This window comes from Entelurus aequoreus, linkage group LG20 (assembly GCF_033978785.1).
Source record: "Entelurus aequoreus isolate RoL-2023_Sb linkage group LG20, RoL_Eaeq_v1.1, whole genome shotgun sequence".
NCBI classification, from domain to species: Eukaryota; Metazoa; Chordata; class Actinopteri; order Syngnathiformes; family Syngnathidae; genus Entelurus; species Entelurus aequoreus.
In genome coordinates this window covers 25,986,409-26,010,837 of record NC_084750.1, presented here as the reverse complement: position 1 = coordinate 26,010,837, position 24,429 = coordinate 25,986,409, and the positions used below count along the sequence as shown (strand labels likewise).

The window sequence follows — 24,429 nt, the reverse complement described above, 5'->3', positions numbered from 1 at the left end:
ACTGTCAGTGGGTTTCTGAAGTGTTCCTGAGCCCATGTGGTGATATCCTTTACACACTGATGTCGCTTGTTGATGCAGTACAGCCTGAGGGATCGAAGGTCACGGGCTTAGCTGCTTACGTGCAGTGATTTCTCCAGATTCTCTGAACCCTTTGATGATATTACGGACCGTAGATGGTGAAATCCCTAAATTCCCTGCAATAGCTGGTTGAGAAAGGTTTTTCTTAAACTGTTCAACAATTTGCTCATGCATTTGTTGACATAGTGGTGACCCTCGCCCCATCCTTGTTTGTAAATGACTGATCATTTCATGGAATCTACTTTTATACCCAATCATGGCACCCACCTGTTCCCAATTAACCTGCACACCTGTGGGATGTTCCAAATAAGTGTTTGATGAGCATTCCTCAACTTTATCAGTATTTATTGCCACCTTTCCCAACTTCTTTGTCACGTGTTGCTGGCATCACATTCTAAAGTTAATGATTATTTGCAAAAAAAAATGTTTATCAGTTTGAACATCAAATATGTTGTCTTTGTAGCATATTCAACTGAATATGGATTAAAAATGATTTGCTAATCATTGTATTCCGTTTATATTTACATCTAACACAATTCCCCAACTCATATGGAAACGGGGTTTGTATATACTTGTTCTTATGCTTTCTGATCTCTCTGTCCACTACTTGCTGTACATATCCTACCAAGTCAGACCTACACTGTTTCAATGTCCATTTCTCAGATGACATAATTGTTGATGACTGAAGTGCTGATAGCAACCCAACCTAACCCCCCCCCCCTCAACCCCCTCCACATCCCACCCCCTGGATTGTAAAAAATGTAAATAATTCAATGTATATACTCTGATGATTAACTTGTGTGATGACTGTATTATGCTGATAGTATATATTTGTACCATGAATTGATTAACGTGGACCCCGACTTAAACAAGTTGAAAAACTTATTCGGGTGTTACCATTCAGTGGTCAACTGTACGGAATATGTACTGTCACTGTGCAATCTACTAATAAAAGTTTCTATCAATCAATCAAAACGCGGTGACGCCACCTAGTCCCTTACCTGTCCAGAGTTCCTGAACTTGGACGCCATGGCTCCTTCCACCGCCCGGTCCACGTCGGCGCTGTCAAACACGATGAAGGGGGCGTGGCCTCCGAGCTCCATAGACACCCTCTTGACGGTGTCGGCGGCCATTTTCAGCAACATCTGACAACAAGGTGCCCAAGTGTCATCATCGCCTATTAGCGTATTAGCTCGAGGGCAGCCTCTTACCTTGCCGGTGGCAGTAGAACCTGTGAAGGATATCTTGGCCACGAGGGGGTCGGTGCACAAAACCTGGCCCACCGATGCCGCCATCTTTCTAGAGCACGGGACCACGTTGAACACGCCCGCTGGAATCCCCGCCTGCTCGGCGAGCTGCAACCGCCACCAAGACAAGTTAACCAGCTTGCAGTCGACACACTTCCAGCTAATCCCCGCAAGAAACCAGACACAGACCTTGACAACAACCCTAGATACCATAACTGGACTGCAACTAGACTTAGGTCGGATTACAACTCGACAAGAGTGATACCACAACTGGACTTAAGTCAGACTAAAACTGAATTTGAGTCGGACTACAACTAGACGAAAGTCAGACTATAACTGGACTTAAATCGACCTACAACTAGACTTAAGTATGATTACAACTAGACTAGAGTGAGACTACAACTGGACTTAAGTATGATTACAACTAGACTAGAGTGAGACTACAACTGGACTTAAGTATGATTACAACTAGACTAGAGTGAGACTACAACTGGACTTAAGTCGGACTGCAACTCGACTAAAGTCGGACTACAACTGGATTTGAGTCGGATTACAACTAAACTAGAGTCAGACTACAACTGGATTTGAGTCGGACAACTACTAAACTAAAGTCTGACTATAACTGGACTTAAATAAACCTACAACTAGACTAGTCAGACTACAACCAGACAAAAGTCAGACTAATACTGAACTTAAATAAACCTACAACTAGACGTAAGTATGATTACAATTAGACTAGACTGAGACTACAACTGGACTTAAGTCTGACTACAACTTGACTAAAGTCAGGCTACAACTGGACTTATGTCGGACTACAACTTGACTAAAGTCAAATACAGCTAGACTTATGTCGGACTACAACTTGACTAAAGTCAAATACAGCTGGACTTAAGTCGGACTATAATTCGACCAGAGTCAAACTACAACTCGACTAAAGACGGACTACAAATAAACTAAAGTCAGCATACAACTGGATTTAAGTCATACTACCTGTACAACTAGACTAGAGTCAGACTAATACTGGATTTAAACTGGACTACAACTTGACTAAAGTCAGACTATAAATAGACTAAAGTAAGACTACAACTGGACTTAAGTCGGCCTACAACTTGACTTAAGTCAAATACAGCTGGACTTAAGTCGGACTATAATTCGACCAGAGTCACACTACAACTCGACTAAAGTCGGACTACAAATAAACTAAAGTCAGCATACAACTGGATTTAAGTCATACTACCTGTACAACTAGACTAGAGTCAGACTAATACTGGATTTAAACTGGACTACAACTTGACTAAAGTCAGACTACAACTAGACATAAATCAGACTACAAATAGACTAAAGTCAGACTACAACTGGACTTAAATCGTACTAGAACTGGACTCAAGACTAAGTCAGACTACAACTTGACTAAGGTCAAATACAGCTGGATTTAAGTCGGACTAGAAGTCGACCAGAGTCAAACTACAACTTGACTAAAGTCGGACTAAAACAAGACTTAAGTCGGACTACAAATAGACTAAAATCAGAATACAACTGGACTTAAGTCGGATTACAACTTGACTCAAGTCAAATACAGCTGGACTTAAGTAGGACTATAACTCTACCAGAGTCAAACTACAACTTGACTAAAGTCGGCCTACAACAAGACTTAAGTCTGACTACAAAAAGACTAAAGTCGGACTACAAATAGACTAAAGTCGGACTACAAATAGACTAAAGTCGGACTACAACTTGACTTAAGTCGGACTACAACTTGACTTAAGTCGGACTACAACTTGACTTAAGTCGGACTACAACTTGACTTTAGTCAGCATTAAGGGTGCCGGCCTCAACTGGTTCCGGTCGTACCTAACAGACAGGAGTTTTTGTGTAAAAATAGACAGTTTTATGTCTTCCACAGCTCCTCTACCACATGGGGTCCCCCAGGGCTCAATCCTTGGCCCAAATGTATTTGCACTTTATCTTCTCCCCCTCGGTTCTGTTTTCAGGAAGTTCGGTATTGCATTTCATTTTTATGCCGACGATTGCCAGATTTACTTTCCCATGGCACAAAATACCACGGTCCAACGTCTTATTGACTGCCTGCACGACATCAAAGCCTGGCTTTCAGTTAACTTCCTGAGCCTAGATGAAAACAAAACAGAAGTTATGTTGTTCGGTCCAAGTCGCTCTCCCTCCCCCAACGTGGACCTTGGCACTCTGTCCCCGTAGCTCAGTGACTGTGTAACAAACCTGGGGGTAAAGTTCCACTCAGATTTTAAGTTCGAAAAACAAATCAGCAGCGTCGTACAAAAAAGCTTCTATCAACTACGCCAAATAGCAAAAGTGAAGCCGTTTCTGTCAGGACATGATCTTGAGAAATTAATCCACGCCTTTATCTCGACTCGTCTTGACTACTGCAATGCCCTGTACATAGGCATTAGCCAGGCCAGACACCAGACTTTAAGTAGATTTAATACTGGAATAGAACTAGCCTTGAAAAAGACAAAGCTTGGTTTGAGTAGACTCGAACTGTACGTAACTGGACTGAAGTACATTACAACTGGACTGGAGCCAGATTTGATATGGATTAAAATTAGACTTGACTAGATATCATATAGATTCGAACTTGACTAAAACTAGCCTTAAAGTAGTCTAAAATTGGAATATAGCCATCTTTTGAGTAGACAAAAACCAACTTCTCAGGAGATTGGAATTGGACTACAACTGCATTAGAACAAGATTTTAAGTAGATACTAAACCATAACTGGACTAGTACACAACTTTAAGTAGACAAAAACTAGACAAAAATTATCCCATTAAGTAGGAAATTCTAATACGGTAACGTATTAGAATTAGGCTCAAACTAGACTAGAACTAGACAAAGCATCTTAGAACAAGACTCAAATTAGACTTGAAGTGGACTCAAACTGGATTGGTGATTACGAGTTTGAGGTGTCTCAGCTATTTATCCATGAAAATATGGAGAAGCTGCTACTAGAAATAAATCAGACTTCAAATAGACTAAAGTCAGACTACAACTGGACTTAAGTCGGACTACAACTTGACTAATGTCAAATACAGCTGGACTTAAGTCGGACTATAAATCGACCAGAGTCAAACTACAACTCGACTAAAGTAGGACTACAACAAGACTTATGTCGGACTACAAATAAACTAAAGTCAGAATACAACTGGATTTAAGTCATACTACCTGTACAACTAGACTAGAGTCAGACTAATACTGGACTTATACTGGACTACAACTTGACTAAAGTCAGACTACAACTAGATATAAATCAGACTACAACTAGACATAAATCAGACTACAAATAGACTAAGGTCAGACTACAACTCGACTTAAATCGGACTACAACTGGACTAAAGACAGACTACAACAAGACTAAGTCAGACTACAACTGGACTTAAGTCAGACTACAACTTGACTAAAGTCAAATAAAGCTGGACTTAAGTTGGACTACAACTCGACCAGAGTCAAACTACAACTGGACTAAAGTCGGACTAAAACTGGACTAAAGTCAGACTACAACTAGACATAAATCAGACTACAAATAGACTAAGGTCAGACTACAACTGGACTAAAGACAGACTACAACTGGACTTAAGTCAGACTACAACTGGACTTAAAGGCCTACTGAAACCCACTACTACCGACCATGCAGTCTGATAGTTTATATATCAATGATGAAATCTTAACATTGCAACACATGCCAATACGGCCGGGTTAGATTAGTAAAGTGCAATTTAAAATTTCCCGCAAAATATTCTGCTGAAAACGTCTCGGTATGATGACGTTTGCGCGTGACGTCACGGATTGTGCGGACATATTGGAACACCATTGTGGCCAGCTATTAAGTCATCTGTTTTCATCGCAAAATTCCACAGTATTCTGGACATCTGTGTTGGTGAATCTTTTGCAATTTGTTTAACGAACAATGAAGACCGCAAAGAAAAAAGCTGTAGGTGGGATCAGTGTATTAGCGGCTGGCTGCAGCAACACAACCAGGAGGACTTTGAGTTGGATAGCAGACGCGCTACCGTGAGTACGCAGCTTTGGCTTCCAAACATTTGATCGCTTGCCCGTACGTGCGTGCCGCTATGTGCATGTCACGTACGTAACTTTGGGGAAATATATGTGCTGTATGAACTTTACAGAGATGAACGGTACTTTGGGCTGTGGGATTGAGTGTGTTGTGCGGGTGTTTGAGTTGTATTGGTGGGTTGTATGGACGGGAGGGGGGAGGTGTTTGTTATGCGGATTAATTTGTGGCATATTAAATATAAGCCTGGTTGTGTTGTGGCTAATAGAGTATATATATGTCTTGTGTTTATTTACTGTTTTAGTCACTCCCAGCTGAATATCAGGTCCCACCCGCCTCTCACAGTATCTTCCCTATCTGAATCGCTCCCACTGCCCTCTAATCCTTCACTCTCACTTTCCTCATCCACAAATCTTTCATCCTCGCTCAAATTAATGGGGTAATAGTCGCTTTCTCGGTCCGAATCGCTCTCGCTGCTGGTGGCCATAATTGTAAACAATGTGCAGATGTGAGGCGCTCCACAACCTGTGACGTCACGCTACTTCTGGTACAGGCAAGGCTTTTTTATCAGTGACCAATAGTTGCAAACTTTATTGTCGATGTTCTCTACTAAATCCTTTCAGCAAAAATATGGCAATATCGCGAAATGATCAAGTATGACACATAGAATGGACCTGCTATCCCCGTTTAAATAAGAAATGTCATTTCAGTAGGCCTTTAAGTCAGACTACAACTTGACTAAAGTCAAATAGAGCTGGACTTAAGTTGGACTATAAGTCGACCAGAGTCAAACTACATGGTGATGGTGTGCTTGACAGGGAAACATACCGTAGAATTCCCACCCTCCAAGGTAAATTCTGTACATTATTCCAAAGCTACTGTAATTGTATGCACTACATTCTATTGGTAAGTCAGAGAACCAATAAAGTGGTAAAACATGGTACTACTGGAGTTAGTTAGCATGATGACCTCAGCCAGAGCGAGCGCGGAAAGAGGCGTGTCTTCTGCAGGCTTAACCACGGTGGTGCATCCGGCTGCCAGTGCGGCGCCGACCTTCCTGGTGATCATGGCGCTGGGGAAGTTCCACTGTCAACACACAGCACACTTGAGTTAGCCTCAGGGATGTCCGATAATGGCTTTTTGCCGATATCCGATATTGTCCAACTCTTTAATTACCGATACCGATATATACAGTCGTGGAATTAACACATTATTATGCTTAATTTGGACAACCAGGTATGGTGAAGATAAGGTCCTTTTTTTAAAAATGTATAAAATAAAATAAGATAAATAAATTAAAAACATTTTCTTGAATAAAAAAAAAGTAAAACAATATAAAAACAGTTACATAGAAACTAGTAACTAATGAAAATTAGTAAAATTAACTGTTAAAGGTTAGTACTATTAGTGGACCGGCAGCACGCACAATAATGTGTGCTTACGGACTGTATCCCTTGCAGACTGTATTGATCTATATTGATATATAATGTAGGAACCAGAATATTAACATACTTGCCAACCTTGAGACCTCTGATACCGGGAGGTGGGGGGTGGGGCTGGGGGCGTGGTTAAGAGGGGAGGAGTATATTTACAGCTAGAATTCACCAACTCGAGTATTTCATATATATATATATATATATATATATATATAAAAACAACTTGAATTTCAGTGTCCCTGAGGCTATCCAGTAGATGGCAGTATTGTCCTGTTTAAGAGTGTCACAATATTGCTGTTTACGCAGACGAAAACGTGACTGCTGTTGTGTGTTGTTACAGTGCTGGGAGGACGTTAATGAAACTGCCTAACAATAAACCATACTTGCCAACCTTGAGACCTCCGATCTCCCGGTAAAACCGAGAGGGTTGGCAAGTATGCAATAAACCCACATAAGAAACCAAGAACTCGCCCTCGATCATTCTACAGTTATAACGTGATTGGGCAGGCACGCTGTTTATATCGTGGGAAAGCAGACATGAAAACAGACTGTCGCCGCTGTCCCCACTCAGGTCGCATTGAGCTGGAGGGGGCGTGGCCTCCAGCTCCAGCTAATGTGCTAGCATGCTAACGTCTGCTCACCGGCGTGATGATGGACGTCACGCCCACCGGCTGCTTGAGGAGGAGGATCCTTCGGTCTTTGAAGGGCGAGGCCACGACGTCGCCGTAAACCCTCCGCGCCTCCTCTGAAAACCACTCCAAGAAGGAGGCGGCGTAAGCGATTTCTCCAAGCGCCTCTTTGAGGGGTTTGCCCTGAAACACACCTGATGTTGGCACTGGCGTCACGTGACTAGAAGGGGGCGGGGCATACTCACACACTCAAAGGTGATGATCCGAGCCAGCTGTTCTTTATTTAGTGTCATTAGGTCGAACCACTTCCTCAGCAACACGCTCCTCTCCTGCAATCACACCTGACGTGACGTCACCGACAGTAACGCTGCCGTTTTTGTTACGTCACAAACGGTGCGTGACCCACCTTGGCCGTGTACTGCTTCCACTCGTGAAAAGCCGCGTACGCCGCGTTCACCGCTCGCTTGGCGTCGTCCGGCCCGCAGTCAGACACGCGCGCTATCTCCAGTCCGGTGGCCGGGTCCAGGACCGGGAAGTCCGACGGCGCCGAAACCCAGCGGCCATGCACGTAGCCGCGCGTACGCAGCAGCGGCGCTCTCACGTCCAAGCTGAAGCGGCGGCGAGGAGCACCGAAGGCGGCCGTGAGCCGCGGGAAGATGTGGGACGTCACGGCTGCCGCCATAGTCACGCTCTGTCCGGGCTCGGCGAAAGGCACGTCTACCCCCCGCAGCTTCCGGTCAGTTTGAACCAGTTCTCGTGTATATTGATCACGTGACTGGAAAAGTCCGCGCATGCGCATAACCGACACGGCTTTGAAAAGATCGTTTTATTGTACATTTGACAGAAAATAAATAAAAGACACGAGCTCATGATCACACGTACAAAATAAAATTAAAAACTTCATTCTTCATGAAGCACCACAGTCTCACAACTTTTAAAAATATAGATTTATACCATTTCACCTGTTGGGTAAACGCTTGGATGGGTGAACATCTACAGCTATAAAAGTAGTCCTGGCATACTAGAACATTGTAGAACCTTTCAATGGATGGGCGACTGACATGCTTTGTCAGGACCTGCAGCAGACATGGTGGAATGCTCCGGAAGTGGAGTCTCCAGGGCAACGAAACACCTGGCTGGACAGGTCACATGATCAACAAAGGAAAGGACACCTGTCTGGACAGGTCACGTGATCAAAGGAAAATACACCTGGCTGGACAGGTCACATGACCCTCAACGCTAGCGTTTCATAAGGCAGAAATAGATCGTTTTCAGAAAATGATTTAAATAAGTCATATTTATACGTAACAATAATGAAGCTATGTAAAAGAGATTTGGTTTATTCTATTGTAACGCTATAAAACAAATAATTACTTCCTTCCTTTTCACCAAAAAATTTCCAAAGCGCTGGGGAAAAAAAAGAGCGCGATGATGATGGCCTCTCCTCGAAGGCACAGGACGACCAGAGCGGGCGGGCACTTGGACCCTGAAGACACCCGCTTGACATCCTGGGCTAAACCTCTCCAGCTCATGAGTGACAGCGAGTGAGCGAAACCTGCCTGCTGTGCCTTTTGTAAAAGTCCTTCTTACAAGGACGCCATCAGAGTCAATCGAAGCGGTAGCATGTGTGCAGTGAAAGGTATTCCACCCGTGTTCCCTTTCTGGTGTGGCGCAGTCTTTGACCTCCCGGAAGCAGGCTCAGTAGTGGTCAGGGGAGTCAACGAGGGGGGGCAGGACAGAGCAGGAACGTTTGTGATGGGGGAGATCAGCCATATTGTCTTTTTTATATTGTCCTTCAATCCCTAAGACTGTCACCTTCATCCTCCGGAGGGGAGGCACCAGGACGTCATACCTCGTGGAAGCAGTCTGTGGGCGGGCTTGTCTCGGCTCGTCGCAACCTCTCCAGCTTCTTAATGGCCTCCGACACCACGCACACTGACGACGTAAGCGCCACCAGGAAGAGCAGGTCTGCACCGGCAAGACAAGACAACAAATTAGCGGGAGAAAAACATTTTATAACGTTACAGCCTTGTTCCATATTACAATAAATACATTTTCCCCCCTCAAAATTCTACACACAATACCCCATAATGAAAATGTCAAAAAGGTTTTTTTTAGAGCTTTTTGCAAATGTATAAAAAATAAAGTAAAAATGGAGGCCACACTGCTTTTGGGACCTTCGCGGCTGGAAAAATCTTTCTGTATCCTTCCCCAGACGGTCTACAGACCTTGATTTGTTCTCTGCCATGCATTGTCAAATGTGGAACCTTATATACTGAATTTACGACATGTGGACTCCAATTAAGCTGTAGAAACATCTCAAGGATGATCAGTTGAGACAGGATGCCCCTGAGCTCACTTTTGAGCTTCATGGCAAAGTCTGTGAATACCGTAGATAAGCCCCTATTTTTTTTTCTAAGCCTTGAAGCCCGCAGCTTCTAAAAACGGTGCGGCTAATGTTCAGATTTTTTTCGCTGACGCCCATAATGCAAATAGTTTAAAAAAACAGACACACACACAAAAAATGTGTTTGTGGTTTGGCGCCATCTTTTGGATGAGTTCACTCATTGCAGGTGCTGAAGTGCCCTTCTTTTTAGAGCTTTCAAGTGGAAGTTCTGTCTTCCAGCCGTCCATAGCGTTCCTACTCGTATGGATTTTTCATTCACCACTCCAAGCAACGTTTGTTAAGTTTTACAATATAAAAACAATTCACACTTACTAAACCGTCCCTTGTGTGATGTCTGTAGGAGTGTTTTCATGCATATTTGTACATGCTATCGTAACGTAATTAAGCTAGCGGCTTTAGCATTAGCTAATATGCTAACACGTTTCCCAGTGTCTGGGTTGGTATTATTAATTTACCAAAGCATTATTTTTGTATTGTTTCAGTTTCACAAATTCCTCAGTAAATTCACCAAAACGTCACCGTGGAGTTATTGAGTCTGTTTAGCTGATTGGAGAGCTAGCTTCTGCAGCTAGTGGGTCCATGACAATTACTTTTTTTAATGTTTACTGCCATGTTACAGGAACCGTTTGGAAACAATTAACAATGTTTACAAAATCTTTTTTGTATAAAAACTAATTTCACAACGGTGCATATGACCCAATCCAAACAATCTTTACCAGTCACGACGCAAAAAAACTAACACAGAAAGTTAACACAGAGTCATACATAACACAAACTGCTCATTGAACCTTGTGGATGTTATTAAAAATCATAATTCAAAATGACACCCATTTAAATCCCCTGCAATACATGAGGGGAAAAACACTCTACACTTATCCATGTTTGGCTGATGGATTAAAAAAACTTTAAGGATGTCGTCACGGAACTAAACAAATTAGGAGTAGAACTTTCACATACTCTTAATAGCCAATATATTAACATAGTATTCACAGTAAAAACAACAAAAAAAAACATATTTTTTACACATATATTTGTATAGACTGTATATGTAGGTATATATATATATATATATAGTTACTTTACATGTAGTCAGCTTTCAGTTCCCGGCTTATTTTTTTTTTAGCCCAATGCGGCCCCCAAGTCAAAAGGTTTGGGCATTAAAGGATATAAGCGTTAACTCGTTAAGGTCAGGTAACTTTAATAAAACCAATCATAAACCCTGCCTGAAATCAAACGTTTTGAGAAAACTCCAGGAGTCGTAGTTGAACAAAAACAAAAATTAGTCTGAATAAGATCAGCTTGGAACCAGAGATAGTCGACAGATAAATGAGCGAGGATTTTCGGTTGTGCCATGAAATGTATTGGTGGAGTTCATACCGAAGAAACTGAGGCTCTCCGTCTGGAAGACGCGCTGCAAAGGCGGGAAGTAGATGACAAGCAGCTGACCCATGATGGACGCCAGCACAGCAAAGCAGAATGTTCTATTGCTGCACAGACCCATCTCGTGGACCATACGTGTCTGGGGGGAGGGGCACACAACGGTCACCATGGCGACACGGTGGGTTTGTCGTGACTGCTGCAACACCAAAAGCATCACCTGCGAGCGAGAGCTGAGCGCGTTGAACATGTCGAAGAAGACGAAGCACGTGAAAGTCATGGTGGTGTCCCGAGGAGTGATCACGTTGTCTTGCAACTGCAAACGCAAACACACGTTCAGCCGTTACGTCATCATCGTCGCCGTCATCATCATCATCACCTCTCTCCAGAAGACGAAGAGCGTCCCACAGACGATGATGAAGGCCGACACCAGAACCTTGATGATGAGACTGCGTGTGAGGATGCTGTCTTTCACGTTCCGAGGAGGCTGCCGGATCACGCCGCGGTCCACGGGTTCTACGCCCAAACTGACAGAACAAAGGTTACAACGTGATACCGGCGGACGCTCGGAGCCGCGCCGCCGCTCCCATACCTCTGTGCGGGCGGTCCGTCCATAATGATGTTGATCCACAGAATCTGCATGGCGTTCAGCGGGTTTGGGAAGTTCATCAGCGTCGCCAAGGAGATGAGAGTCAGCGCGGCGATACTCCTGGAGTACGGAGCAAGGGCCGTGGTTATCGTCCCCGCTGACTCAGCGGTAAATGTTGCACGAAGGATAAGTACTGAGGCTGCACGATTTTGAGACAAAAATTAATAGCGATTTTTCTCTTAAAAATTGCGATTTGATTTGCGATTTTTATATTTTACATCGTATTCTTTAGACTATGAGGCACACGAAAAATCCTTTAATTTCCTCAAAAATCGACAGTGCGCCTAATGCTCGGATTATTTCTGGTTGTGCTTACGGAACTCGAAGTAATTTTAATTTTGTACGTGGTGTAATGCTGAGTGTGACCAGTCGATGGTAGTCACACATAAGAGATATGTGTGGACTGCAAGTTGGCGCCTGTTCAATAAATGACGCAAACAAAGCAACATCAAAACTTTAAATGTTTCATTGAGACAATAGAACATTACACAAGGCGCTCAAAAACCTGTCAGTGTACTGGTACGACTTTGGTAAACTACAAAGACGCACTGCTTGATGGAACGCAGAGCATTACGGCTACCGTAGTCAGACATGCTGTGCTTCGACATGCGGGTGTTATTATGGTGTGTGTATAAGGACCCCAAAATGGTGCCCATTGGCAGACATCATCTGGCGTTTTGTTTCACAATATTATGCAAAGCCAATTATTCTTACCTATTGGTACCTGCTGATGTGTATTTGGGATCTGCATAAATCTCGGAAATAGTCTGCACAGTAGTCAATCTCCTTTTTCTCTATCCGCTTGTTGTGGGGCATTCATCATCCGCCGTTTCCATTTTTAATACAAAGTAGCGTAAAGTTCTAACTTACACTACCGTTCAAAAGTTTGGGGTCACATTGAAATGTCCTTATTTTTGAAGGAAAAGCACTGTGCTTTTCAATGAAGATAACTTTAAACTAGTCTTAACTTTAAAGAAATACACTCTATACATTGCTAATGTGGTAAATGACCATTCTAGCTGCAAATGTCTGGTTTTTGGTGCAATATCTATATAGGTGTATAGAGGCCCATTTCCAGCAACTATCACTCCAGTGTTCTAATGGTACAATGTGTTTGCTCATGGGCTCAGAAGGCTAATTGATGATTAGAAAACCCTTGTGCAATCATGTTCACACATCTGAAAACAGTTTAGCTCGTTACAGAAGCTACAAAACTGACCTTCCTTTGAGCAGATTGAGTTTCTGGAGCATCACATTTGTGGGGTCAATTAAACGCTCAAAATGGCCAGAAAAAGAGAACTTTCATCTGAAACTCGACAGTCTATTCTTGTTCTTAGAAATGAAGGCTATTCCACAAAATTGTTTGGGTGATCCCGACCTTTTGAACGGTAGTGTATATCTGTCAGTAGTCTCGCTATAGAAGCGCTAAAAACTACCTGTACAAGAAAGATGACCGGGAGAAGACTCTGTCAAAGTGGAAGCACGTAAATAAGACCGAAATAAACGGCGCATCTTGAAGAGACGGCCAGAAAGGGGCTTTAAGATGGTCTGTAAAACAATCTATGCAACATTTTGACCAAAGAACCACAATTACCGTACACGTTATGTAGACCACAAGGGAGTCTTTTAAATGTGTTAAAAGAAAATCATAACATGACCCCTTTATTGCGCCGTGCACCTTCACCTGGTCTGAAAAATTTGGTACATTAAAATGCATAAATCTGTGAAAATAAGTGAAGGAAGACATGTTACTATTAGACTGTCAATCAACATATTCTTGTCTCAATGTGCCACACATGAGAAGAATTAACTTTAAAAAATATTTGTCTTCATGCAGACTGACTCAGAGCTTTTGTCTACATTATGCTCTTAAACTGAAACCGATAAAAACTGTACCGTGTTTATAATGTAATGTAATCAGTCGGGCTGTAAATCTTTGGACACGATTCGATTCGATTTTTGGGATAATGATTAGATTCAAAACGATTCTCGATTCAAAATCAATACTTTTTTAATAACATTGGATGCCAGTTCTATGATAAATAGAACTGGCCATAAAATAGATAAACAGGTCTCTCTAAAATGTGTTAATTAAAGATAGACAGATATGGTTTATTCAGGTCCAAGACTACATTACTTAAACAAAAACTGGTTTTGTTTAATAAAATGATTCACAAATATTTAATAAAGTCAAATACAAATAACACAACTACAGAAGTATCCAGCACTTCTCTTTTCTAAAGTAAATCTCTACAGAAAATATGGGCATCTACATCAACAATATGATTTGCCTGGAAAAAAAAAGATTTTGGAATTTTTTGAATCGATTAAGAATAGTTAGAAATAAGAATTGCAAATCACTTGAAAATCGACCATTTGAAAGGATATCAACTTTTAGTTCTCACTACTGTAGAATTACTGTACTGTAAATAACTTTTAGTTTTCCTAAATGAATAAACAAATAATTAAAATAAAAGTACACTTTTTTCCGAGTTGGAAAAAGTAGGTCAGACGTTGTCTTTTTGTTTATTACCACAACTGGGACATTTGGCTTTGTAATCATATTTTTTTCCCTCCTAATTTTCTGACTTTGCGGCACTTCTCATTCTGTCTGTACATCATTCCTGTGTGTGTGTGTGTAAAGCGGTCGGTCTCGCTCTCCGCCCACCGAGACAAAGATTGTGGATGACTGAAAAGAGGGCTCACTGCGTTCATTTAATTCTACTGTAAAATGAATGCGCTCAGGTGCTGAGAATGATGCACAGAGGGGGACATCTTTCTCCCGGTTTGAAGTGAGAGACGAACAATTGCAAGGCTCAACAATTCTGATTAGCCAACATGTCTGTCACTCAAATTTGGTTACGGCAGGGTTAGAAAAAAAAAACTGATGCCGATTAATCGTGCAGCTCTAATACATACTGCCACACTCACGTGCTCAGCTGGAAACGCACAAAGTTCTTGATGTTGTTGTAGATGCCTTTTCCCTCCTCGATGGCCGACCTGCCAGCACACGTCATCAGTGCACAAGATGGGGGGTGGGGTGGGGGGAGAAATTAAACGGCACTCACATGATGGTCTGGAAGTCATCGTCAACCAGGATCATGTCAGCCGCCTCCTTGCAAACGTCTGTGCCCGTCTGGCCCATGGCCACACCAATGTCGGCCGCTTTCAGAGCCACGGCGTCGTTCACGCCATCGCCTGTCATGGCCACCACGGCGCCGATGTTCTGGAGACTCTGCGGACCAGAAGAGGGAGCAGGGGCAGGGGTACTCAGGTTGTACTTCCTGTCACATCCAGCATGTGTGTGTGTGAGAGTGTAGTCACCTTGACGATCTTTAGCTTGTGTCTGGGACTAGCTCTGTAGAACACTGAGACCTGCAGAGACGAAAAGGAAATGTGCTCAGTGGCTTCCCCAGTCTGCAGTCTTAGGTTTTGTGTGTGCGCGCTCTCACTCGGGGGACGACACAAGAGAGCTGTTGCAGGTCGAGGTGGTCCACTTCGTCCCCTGACAGACACTGACATCCTTTGGAGGAGAGGCCCAGGCGACTGGCTGCGCGCAAAGAGCTACTTTCAGCGTCGGCATCATGTGACAGCCGTGTGATTTTTGTAAACAAGGGGGCCATGTTGGCGACACACCATCAGTTAAGATCATTACGTCCCGCACACTAACCGATGGACACAGCAGTCTCCTGGGAGTCACCAGTGATCATCTTGATGGCGACGCCAGAGCTGATGAGAGCAGCCACGGCCTCTTTGACCCCTGACCTGGGAGGGTCGATGATGCCAACCAGCCCCAAGAAGGTCAAACTGCCCATCTCAGGACCAGAGGCGAAGGCCAAGACTGAGGGGCGGGAGAGAGAACGCGTCAGAGACAAAGGTGACAGCAATACTCCTCAAATAGCACATGAAACAAATGAAACATACTTTATCAGTATCATGCTGTGTCATGCTTTAAATACCGCCTCGAAAAACTGTACACTACAAATTAATCATTTTTATTAAAAATAAATAAAAATCAGCACAAATTTTTTTATTCATTTTTGTAGCTAAAACTGTTTTATATATTGTGCTTCTGAGTTAATGTTGCTGATCAATTTGAATTTATTATTATTTATTGAGTTTAGTCAATTTAATTTTTCAGTATCAAATAGCTGAAGAGGGTCAAATAATGTTTTTAGTTTAAATAGGAATTACATATATTTTTTATTTATTTTTTGTTTGTTTTGTGTGTTATGCAGAGGTGTATTTTAGACAAATGATACTATGTACAGTATAAACTGTATGTATATATGTTTATTTAAAGTATACATACTGTATATAGTGTACATCTATAGATACATGTATAAATATATACATAAACATGTATCTATATATACATACGATATATACATACATATATATATCGATAAATTTACTATAAAAATACATACATATATATATATATATATATATATATATATATACAGTTGAGGTCAAAAGTTTAACATACACTTGTAAAGAACATAATGTTAAGGCTGTCTTGAGTTTTCCAATAATTTCTACAACTCTTATTTTTTTTGTGATAGAGTGATTGGAGCACATACTTGTTTGTCACAAAAAACATTCATGAAGTTTGGTTCTTTAATGAATTTATTATGGGTCTCCTGAAAATGTGACCAAATCTTTTGGGTCAAAAGTATACATACAGCAATGTTAATATTTGGTTACATGTCTCTTGGCAAGTTTCACTGCAATTAGGCGCTTTTTGTAGCCATGCACAAGCTTCTGGTTGAATTTTTGACCACTCCTCTTGACAAAATTGGTGCAGTTCAGCTAAATGTGTTGGTTTTTCTGACATGAACTTGTTTCTTCACATGTTCTCAATGAGATTTAAGTCAAGGCTTTGGGAAGGCCATTCTAAAACCTTAATTCTACACTGATTTAGCCATTCCTTTACCACTTTTGACGTGTGTTTGGGGTCATTGTCCTGTTGGAACACCCAACTGCGCCCAAAACCCAACCTCCGGACTGATGATTTTAGATTGTCCTGAAGAATTTGGAGGTAATCCTCCTTTTTCATTGTCCCATTTACTCTATGTAAAGTACCAGTTCCATTGGCAGCAAAACAGGCCCAGAGCATAATACTACCACCACCATGCTTGATGGTAGGGATGGTGTTTCTGGGATTAAAGGCCTCACACTTTCTCCTCCAAACATATTGCTGATTATTGTGGCCAAACAGCTAAATTTTTGTTTCATCTGACCACATAACTTTCCTCCAGAAGGTCTTATCTTTGTCCATGTGATCAGCAGCAAACTTTAGACGAGCCTTAAGGTGTCACTTCTGGAGCAAGGGCTTCCTTCTTGCATGGTAGACTCTCAGTCCAGGGCGATGCAAAACACGCTTGACTGTGGACACTGACACCTGTGTTCCAGCAGCTTCCAATTCATTGCAGACCTGCTTTTAACAGCTCATTTTATTACCTATTCTGTGTTATATGTTGCACGATTGCACCAAGAAAAATTCCTAGTTTGTGAACCCGTTCTCAAACAATGGCAATAAAAACTATTCTGATTCTTTTTGGTGGTTCTCAGTTGAATCTTGATCATCCTGACCAATTTTCTCTCAGCAGCAGGTGATAGCTTGCGTTTTCTTCCTGATCGTGGCAGTGACAAAACTGTGCCATGCACTTTATACTTACAAACAATTGTCTGCACAGTTGCTCTTGGGACCTTAAGCTGCTTTGAAATGGCTCCATGTGTCTTTCCTGACTTATTCAAGTCAATGATTAGTTTTTTTAGATCTGTGCCGAGTTCCTTTGACTTTCTCATTGTCGCGTTTGTAACCGAGTCTAATGAATGACCTGAGCCCTATTTAAATGGGCTCAGAGAAGTCAACAGGTGTTGTCAATTATAATCACTCACATGAAGTTAAGAGGCCATGCCATGAAGCTAATTTGATTTGATTGTAACTTTTCTACATCACCAAAATTTATAATGTATGTTGCTGTATGTATACTTTTGACCCAGCAGATTTGGTCACATTTTCAGTAGACCCATATAAATTCATAGAAGAACCAAACTTCTTGAATTTTTTTTGTGACAAACAAGTATGTGCTCCAATCACATTATAACAAAAAATAAGAGTTGTAGAAATTATTGGAAACTCAAGACAGCCATGACACTATGTCCTTCACAAGTGTATGTAAACTTTAGACCACGACTGTATGTGTGTATATATATATAATTATATATATACATACATATGTATGTGCGTGTATAAATATATATATGCATGTGTGTGTGTGTGTGCATGTATATCTATACACATATATATGTAAAAAAATGTATATCGAGAAGCACTGGTTTAACCTGACTCAAGTTGGCATGTTTTACCTCGGAGGCCTGCAGTACCCATGTAACTGATCTGCTGCTGGTAGAGCTCCATCTGCTGGTGGTTGAGCGGAAGTGCAGTTCCTTTATTGTAGTAGGAGCGGCAGAAGCGGATCACCTGCTCGTAGGCGCCCTTCACGAAAAAGACCCCCGCCTTGTCCTGACGCCGCAGAGGGGCAATATAATGTTGACACGTTAAAGGGGAACTGCACAAAGGGAACGTTGCCATGCGTCTGTGAAATTAATATGCTGCCATATGCTTAAAATGAGCAAAATATGTAAATATTGCATGTTATTATGAATGTTACTACATTACATATGTACTTACAGCGTGTATATAAAACCTTAAAAGAGGTGTTTGGATGTTTTTGAAAGGTCATATAGGCGGAATGGAGCGACTCCTGTTGGCTCCATTGTTAGTTGACTTTTGCTAATGTCTATTTACTATTTAGAATGCATAAAAAAGTGTTGTGTTCCTGTCTTACATAAGGATTGTGGATAATATACAAAAAAAGAAGTGCAGTTCCCTTTTAAAGATGACTGCAGGCTTAAATTGTCTGCTTTACTGTGGCTCAACCACACAAATATTCCACAGCGTACTGACGCAGCCAAAGAGTGACCGCCTCCCCATCACAAAACAGGAAAAGGCGCGCCAGGCAGGCGTTGCTGACCTGCTGTGTGCGGTGAACGCAGCGCACCGCCATCCACTTCTTCTCCGAGGTAAAGGGATACTCCTCCTGGCGGACATACTCCTGCTGCAAGCTCTCCAGCCCCATCTGTGCACAACGCGGGAGGGGGGGCAAAGTTAAAAGTGCACGCCGAGTGAGTGGGCCACGGACACCGTTGGTCTTTTTTACCTTCATGGCGAGGGCGATGAGTGCTCCCTCTGTGGGCCGTCCCAGCAGAGTCTCGTTTCGGATGACAGAGTCGTTACACACGCAGCTGACCTAGTGTCACACACGCGCACACGCACACACATACACACATTCTATAGTTAGCGGCTCAGTCTCGCTTAAGCTCTAGTTAGCAAACATTTAACCAGCAAATTACCTCCACGATCTTACTGAATGACGGATGTGAAAATCCATGTACCACCTCTCCGTCCACCAGGACTTCCCCAGCCCCGTTGTAGCCCACGCCCGTCACCTGGGGTCCAGAGCAAAAAAAAAATGAGAGCGACCAACATCGAGTTAAAGCAGTAAAAGAAACGTCACGTCAACGTGGTTTTCACACCTCAGCATGGAGGCCATCAGCCGTGAACATCTGCGTGACGGTCATCTCGTTCTTGGTCAGCGTTCCGGTTTTGTCTGAGCAAATGACGTTGCAGCAGCCTGGGGGCGGGGGAATATGGGGGCAGGGAAAATTAAGCATGTTGACCGTGCGGCTCTATCGATTTGTATCGTACCCAGCGTCTCCACGATGGGAAGCTTTTTGATGATGGCCCTTTTCTTCACCATGCGCATCACGCCAAGCGCTAGCGTCACCGTCACCACGATGGGTAAACCCTCAGGAATGGCCGCCACCGCCAGACTGAAAGAATTGAAAGGATTCATATTTTGACCTTTTCCACGCCGGTTAGTAGCAAACAGGCTAATATGCTGAACTAAGTTACGTGAAAGAGATGGTATTTAGGGCTCTTTGAAGGGATCTTAAGGAGACGTTCTTTTAAAAGGGCCATTCAATAGACTGGCTTGTTCTAATATATATAATAACAAATATAAAGTTTTCATCAAGGAAACAATCACTCGTGGGAGTAATAAGATAAAAATGTGGTCAATAAATCAAAAAGTATACATTACACCAATTCAGACGCAATTGGTGAGAATCATTTTAAAATATTGATATTCATCTAAGTTGGCTTTCGTTTCCATTGTAAACATTCCTCAAGATGGCGCCATTTCCCTATTCATTGACAGTGACGTCACTATGGAACACTTATACCTTGCCATCACCACCACCCCCCCCCCCCCACCTCCCCTGCGGATTGCACGGAAATGCATCCAATGCTACGTTTCCTATAACTTTTGTTCACGTCTTTTGCAGTTGCTAACATCTCTTTCTTATTCCAAATACAGAAGCTAAAAGGCTGCAGTAATTTTAGGTTCTTATTAAACCCCTCCCCTAAGTTAACTGCCTGCGCATGATAGCTTTCACATGAATAGAGCATTCTGAGACGACAAAGTCGGTGATGTCGTTAATAAATAAAGTCAATAAATTCTGATTCTGAGAAGGCAGCATTGGGCAATTTGCATAAAGAACGGCTCGCAAACTAACAATTTAGAACTGTGGATCGGTTCTCATCGTTCACTTGAGAGAGCCGTTCGTGACTCGTTCACGAACGTCACAGTTCTACTGTGTGATGCTAAGTCCGAGTTGTCAACAGGAAAAACTGTGCTATAGACATTGGACCGAAACCTTAAGTACTTACCTAACACCGATGGTGAACATGTCCAGGATCCTCTTTCCCTGCAGCCAGCCCACTAGCATGATGACCCCTGAGGGAGGCAGATGCAGCGTGTTTAGCGGCACGCAATGACAAATGGCGACTAGGAATATTCCTATCATGGATTTATGCTGCCGATTCTGATACCAATCACCCATGAGTGGGATTGGCCAATACCAACATCGATCACATGTATTAACTGTCAGTTTGATGATTTCTTTAAGGGGAGTGCTATTGACAGTTTAACAATATCAACGCAATATTAAATATGTTGAATAATGCTTGTTTTTAGAATAAAATACTTATTTATACCTTAAAAGTCCTGCTAATTTCTAGATATACAAATCTTAATATAGGATGTCTTATCAAGTAAAATTAACCAGCTGCATGTATATATAATTTCACTGGTTTTTAGCATTTTTAATTTATACTTTGTCAGTTATTTTTTGCATTGTAATGGCAATATCATACAAAGACAATAAGTCTGGAGCTAAAGTCGTAAAGAAGTTTCTCAAGGGCAAAAAATAGGACTAAAGTGGTGAAGCTGTATATTCATTTGCACTTTAATTACATTGACAACTTAGTTAATAAACATATTCATTATTATTTAGTTGTTCTATATTATTAGCACAACGTAATTGTATGTAGTGTGAAAGTTGGGCCCCAAAGTCAAAAAGGTTAAGAACCCCTGCCTTAAGGGAGTGTCTCCACACATTTAGCTGCTAGCTAGTCAACCGGGGGACTCAAAATAAATACAGCATAAGCCAAAAAGGGTCAGCACTTGTGTTTGGCATTAAAGGGGAACTGCACTTTTTTGGAATTTTGCCCATCATTCACAATCCTTATGAGAGACAAAAACACAAGTATTTTTTAATTTGTAATAATCAGCTCTGGGTGGCTAGCAATGCAGATAATGGGAGCAATCTATTCTGCTTCTAAATCATTCTAAAAAAAACGCCAACAATACACTATTTACATCTTTTGTCCTGAATATTAACCAAGTATTACCAATATTGTTATTATAAGCACTAGCACAGACAAACTATTTTTAGCGGTGCCATGATCACAGAGCGCTAACTAGCTTATGCTGCAATATTGACATATTGAGCTGCTGCATCGCCTCTGAGTTGGGGAAAGTTAATTCCAGATTATAAATCATGCCTCTCACATGGATAGTAGAAGGCTGTGGACATAAACTGACATAGTTGGTCAACTTTGACATCCAATTTAGACCCGGAGATAGCAAGAAAGACACTTCTTTGTAGCAACTTTTTTTTAACCCTTCGCAAGGATTTTGACTAAACGGGAAGATATAAACATCCCATCAGTCAGCATCCCAGTGAGAGCTGACATTGTAAAGTAAGTGATTGTCTTATTATGTTAATCAATTGTATATCTTGTTTAGAAGTTAGCAATACCACTACATAATGCTTAGTGTTTCACTAAAGCTGCATCTGTTTAGCAAACAGCTTCTAAAACGTGTAGATTATCCTTCTTATATTCAGAATTAAAAATATAAGGTTCTGGATCGACATTTGTCCAAAAGTAGTCTTTGTTGTCTCTCATGAAGTCTGCCATGATTAGTAGTGTTGTTGTTGTTGAAGGGGAAAGTGTAAGTTGTGATGCGTCTGTGAAATTAATACTCCGCTGTAGGATGGCAATCGAAAACAGGTTCTTCTTCAGAACCGGTTCCCAGATTATCAATTCCTTGAAATCGCTTGCCATTTTGTCAAACGATTCTCTTAACGGTTCTTCCAGGTGGTGATGACGTCATTACGCAACGTGTGTAATGACGTCAGATCGCAAAACGGCGGCGCCTGGTCGGAATGAACACTAACAAAAGACTGCAACAGCGCTACTTGTAATAATTATACGGCTGCTATTTCATCAAGAGGAAGACATATGAGCAATATGCTAAAAAATTTGAACACACAGCATGCAATAATTATAAATGAAAGTCACGTTTTAACCACTCTTATCTAATGCCAACAGCAGTAACACCAGCACGTTATCTGAATACAACAGGTACTAACTAACACCGCCTAGCATGTTAGAGCTATTATTTGTTAAATGGAAAAGAATGCCTTCCTATTTAGATGAGCATGACGAGAAGCAGATTCTGACGATTCTCCGAGTCGGGCACTCCTCTTCACGTCTGCCGCTAGACGAATGTCAACGATCTGAGCCCTTTGAGACATTTGGGATTAAGGGATATAAAAGTAAACTTTCATTGATTGACCAAGCAGCGACTAAGTTTATGGTCAAAAGCTTGCACCTATTTGCTACAGTAGACACTTGTAGTAGTCAATTGTAGTCAGAGAAAAGTTGCATGTTTTCCTTCCACCAGATTTTCACCGTAGGTGTTGAAATCCCTAAATTTCTTGCAATAGCTTGTTGAGAAAAGTTGTTCTTAAACTGTTGGACAATTATATGGACTTCTGCTTATTTATGCATTAGAGTGCATTACAAAAAAAACGTGTTCTTGTTTTGTTTTGTTATTGTCAACAGTGCTAGTGTGTGTTTGTGAGTATGTGTGTGTATGTTTTCTTCTGTTCGAAAAAAAAATTTGTACAGCACTTTTTGTTTGCCACTTGCCTGGGTTTGAAAAGTGCTACATAAACACAGTTTGATTTGATGTGATTCTTGTCCTACATAAGGATTGTGAATGATAGTCGAAATTCCTTCCAAAAAGTGCAAATGTCCTTTAAAAAAGGTATTAATCGGCAATTGTGATTATTCATGAAAATTGGGCGATATTGATCAGAGGCCGATCGATTGTCTCATCACGAGAGACGGCCACTCGTGTCATACTGACTGACCGATGATGCCGAAGGAATAAAGCGACAGCTGCTTCCCCAGGAGGTCCATGCTCTTCTGCAGCGGCGTCTTCGGAGCCTGAGGAGTACAAATAGTAAAGAGGTTGAGTGTGTGTGTGGGATCCCAGTGAGGTAAAAAACAAAAGAATTGAAAAATATCAGCTGGGGGCCCTTCTGGGAGTTCGGGGGCATCCCTCTCCTGAAGTTGAAGGGATGTTACCATTTCTAAGATGCCTTGGAAGGCATTTCCTACATAGAAATTCTGTAAAAACGCAAGAAAACTTACCAATGTTTTCTATCTATTAGATCAGGGGTCTCAAACTCAATTTACCCAGGGGCTGCTAGAGGTAAAGCCGGGATGAGGCTGGGCCCTATTGACTTTTGAACCTTGTGACTAAATGTGTTGATGACTTTTACCAGCAGCTATGACGACTCACAGCTAAGATAGGCCTTAATTGATTATAAATGTCAAATTGAATGTAAAATGTTTTATATTTTCACTCTGTTTGTTTCCCCGGGAGATGAGCAGAGACACTTTTGCTTGCTTACAGAAAGTTGCTCTTTGTGGTGCCCAATGTGTGTTCGCTTCACTGTCGTTTTTGTGATTGCGCTGTTCTGTATATTAGGATTCGAGATTGCTATATGATACGTAACGATTAGCCGCCCAGGGTGTGCAGGCCGCAGTTACACTAAATAAGGGCCAAGTCACAGCTCAGTCGCCAGAATTTAATCGTAAAAAACGGCTTAAGGTAAACGAAAAAATTTACCACTGTTTTTTTAATGGTAAAATTCTGGTGATTGAGTTGCCAGGGTGTTTTTTACCGCAAAATCTACAGTTGTTTTTACAATGTACTGTGGTACTGTAAATGTATATATTGTACCACTGTTTTTTTACAGTAAAAAGTTACCGTAATTTCTATTTTCATTTTTAC

General features: G+C 41.8%; 2 protein-coding genes across 3 annotated transcripts in view; both read right to left on the bottom strand.

The window, feature by feature from the left end:
- aldh5a1 (aldehyde dehydrogenase 5 family, member A1 (succinate-semialdehyde dehydrogenase)) overlaps positions 1-8,198 on the bottom strand; it is an 11,112-nt gene extending 2,914 nt beyond the window's left edge. The window contains exons 1-6 of the mRNA XM_062029775.1: positions 7,840-8,198; positions 7,679-7,762; positions 7,446-7,616; positions 6,338-6,454; positions 1,290-1,433; positions 1,080-1,223 (exon numbers count right to left, since the gene is read on the bottom strand). Of these exons, the coding sequence (XP_061885759.1) occupies positions 1,080-1,223; positions 1,290-1,433; positions 6,338-6,454; positions 7,446-7,616; positions 7,679-7,762; positions 7,840-8,115 (936 nt within the window). The 5' untranslated portion in view covers positions 8,116-8,198. The remainder of the gene's footprint in view (positions 1-1,079; positions 1,224-1,289; positions 1,434-6,337; positions 6,455-7,445; positions 7,617-7,678; positions 7,763-7,839) is intronic.
- Positions 8,199-8,752: 554 nt separating this feature from the next.
- atp2c1 (ATPase secretory pathway Ca2+ transporting 1) overlaps positions 8,753-24,429 on the bottom strand; it is a 76,010-nt gene continuing 60,333 nt past the window's right edge. For both annotated transcript variants that reach the window (XM_062029774.1, XM_062029773.1), the window contains exons 10-27: positions 23,501-23,576; positions 20,667-20,733; positions 19,644-19,768; positions 19,472-19,569; positions 19,289-19,384; positions 19,096-19,185; positions 18,910-19,014; positions 18,242-18,398; positions 15,537-15,707; positions 15,319-15,416; positions 15,191-15,241; positions 14,935-15,101; positions 14,798-14,866; positions 11,810-11,926; positions 11,597-11,744; positions 11,438-11,533; positions 11,218-11,359; positions 8,753-9,401 (exon numbers count right to left, since the gene is read on the bottom strand). In XM_062029774.1, the coding sequence (XP_061885758.1) occupies positions 9,280-9,401; positions 11,218-11,359; positions 11,438-11,533; positions 11,597-11,744; positions 11,810-11,926; positions 14,798-14,866; positions 14,935-15,101; positions 15,191-15,241; positions 15,319-15,416; positions 15,537-15,707; positions 18,242-18,398; positions 18,910-19,014; positions 19,096-19,185; positions 19,289-19,384; positions 19,472-19,569; positions 19,644-19,768; positions 20,667-20,733; positions 23,501-23,576 (1,995 nt within the window). In that variant the 3' untranslated portion in view covers positions 8,753-9,279. The remainder of the gene's footprint in view (positions 9,402-11,217; positions 11,360-11,437; positions 11,534-11,596; positions 11,745-11,809; positions 11,927-14,797; positions 14,867-14,934; positions 15,102-15,190; positions 15,242-15,318; positions 15,417-15,536; positions 15,708-18,241; positions 18,399-18,909; positions 19,015-19,095; positions 19,186-19,288; positions 19,385-19,471; positions 19,570-19,643; positions 19,769-20,666; positions 20,734-23,500; positions 23,577-24,429) is intronic.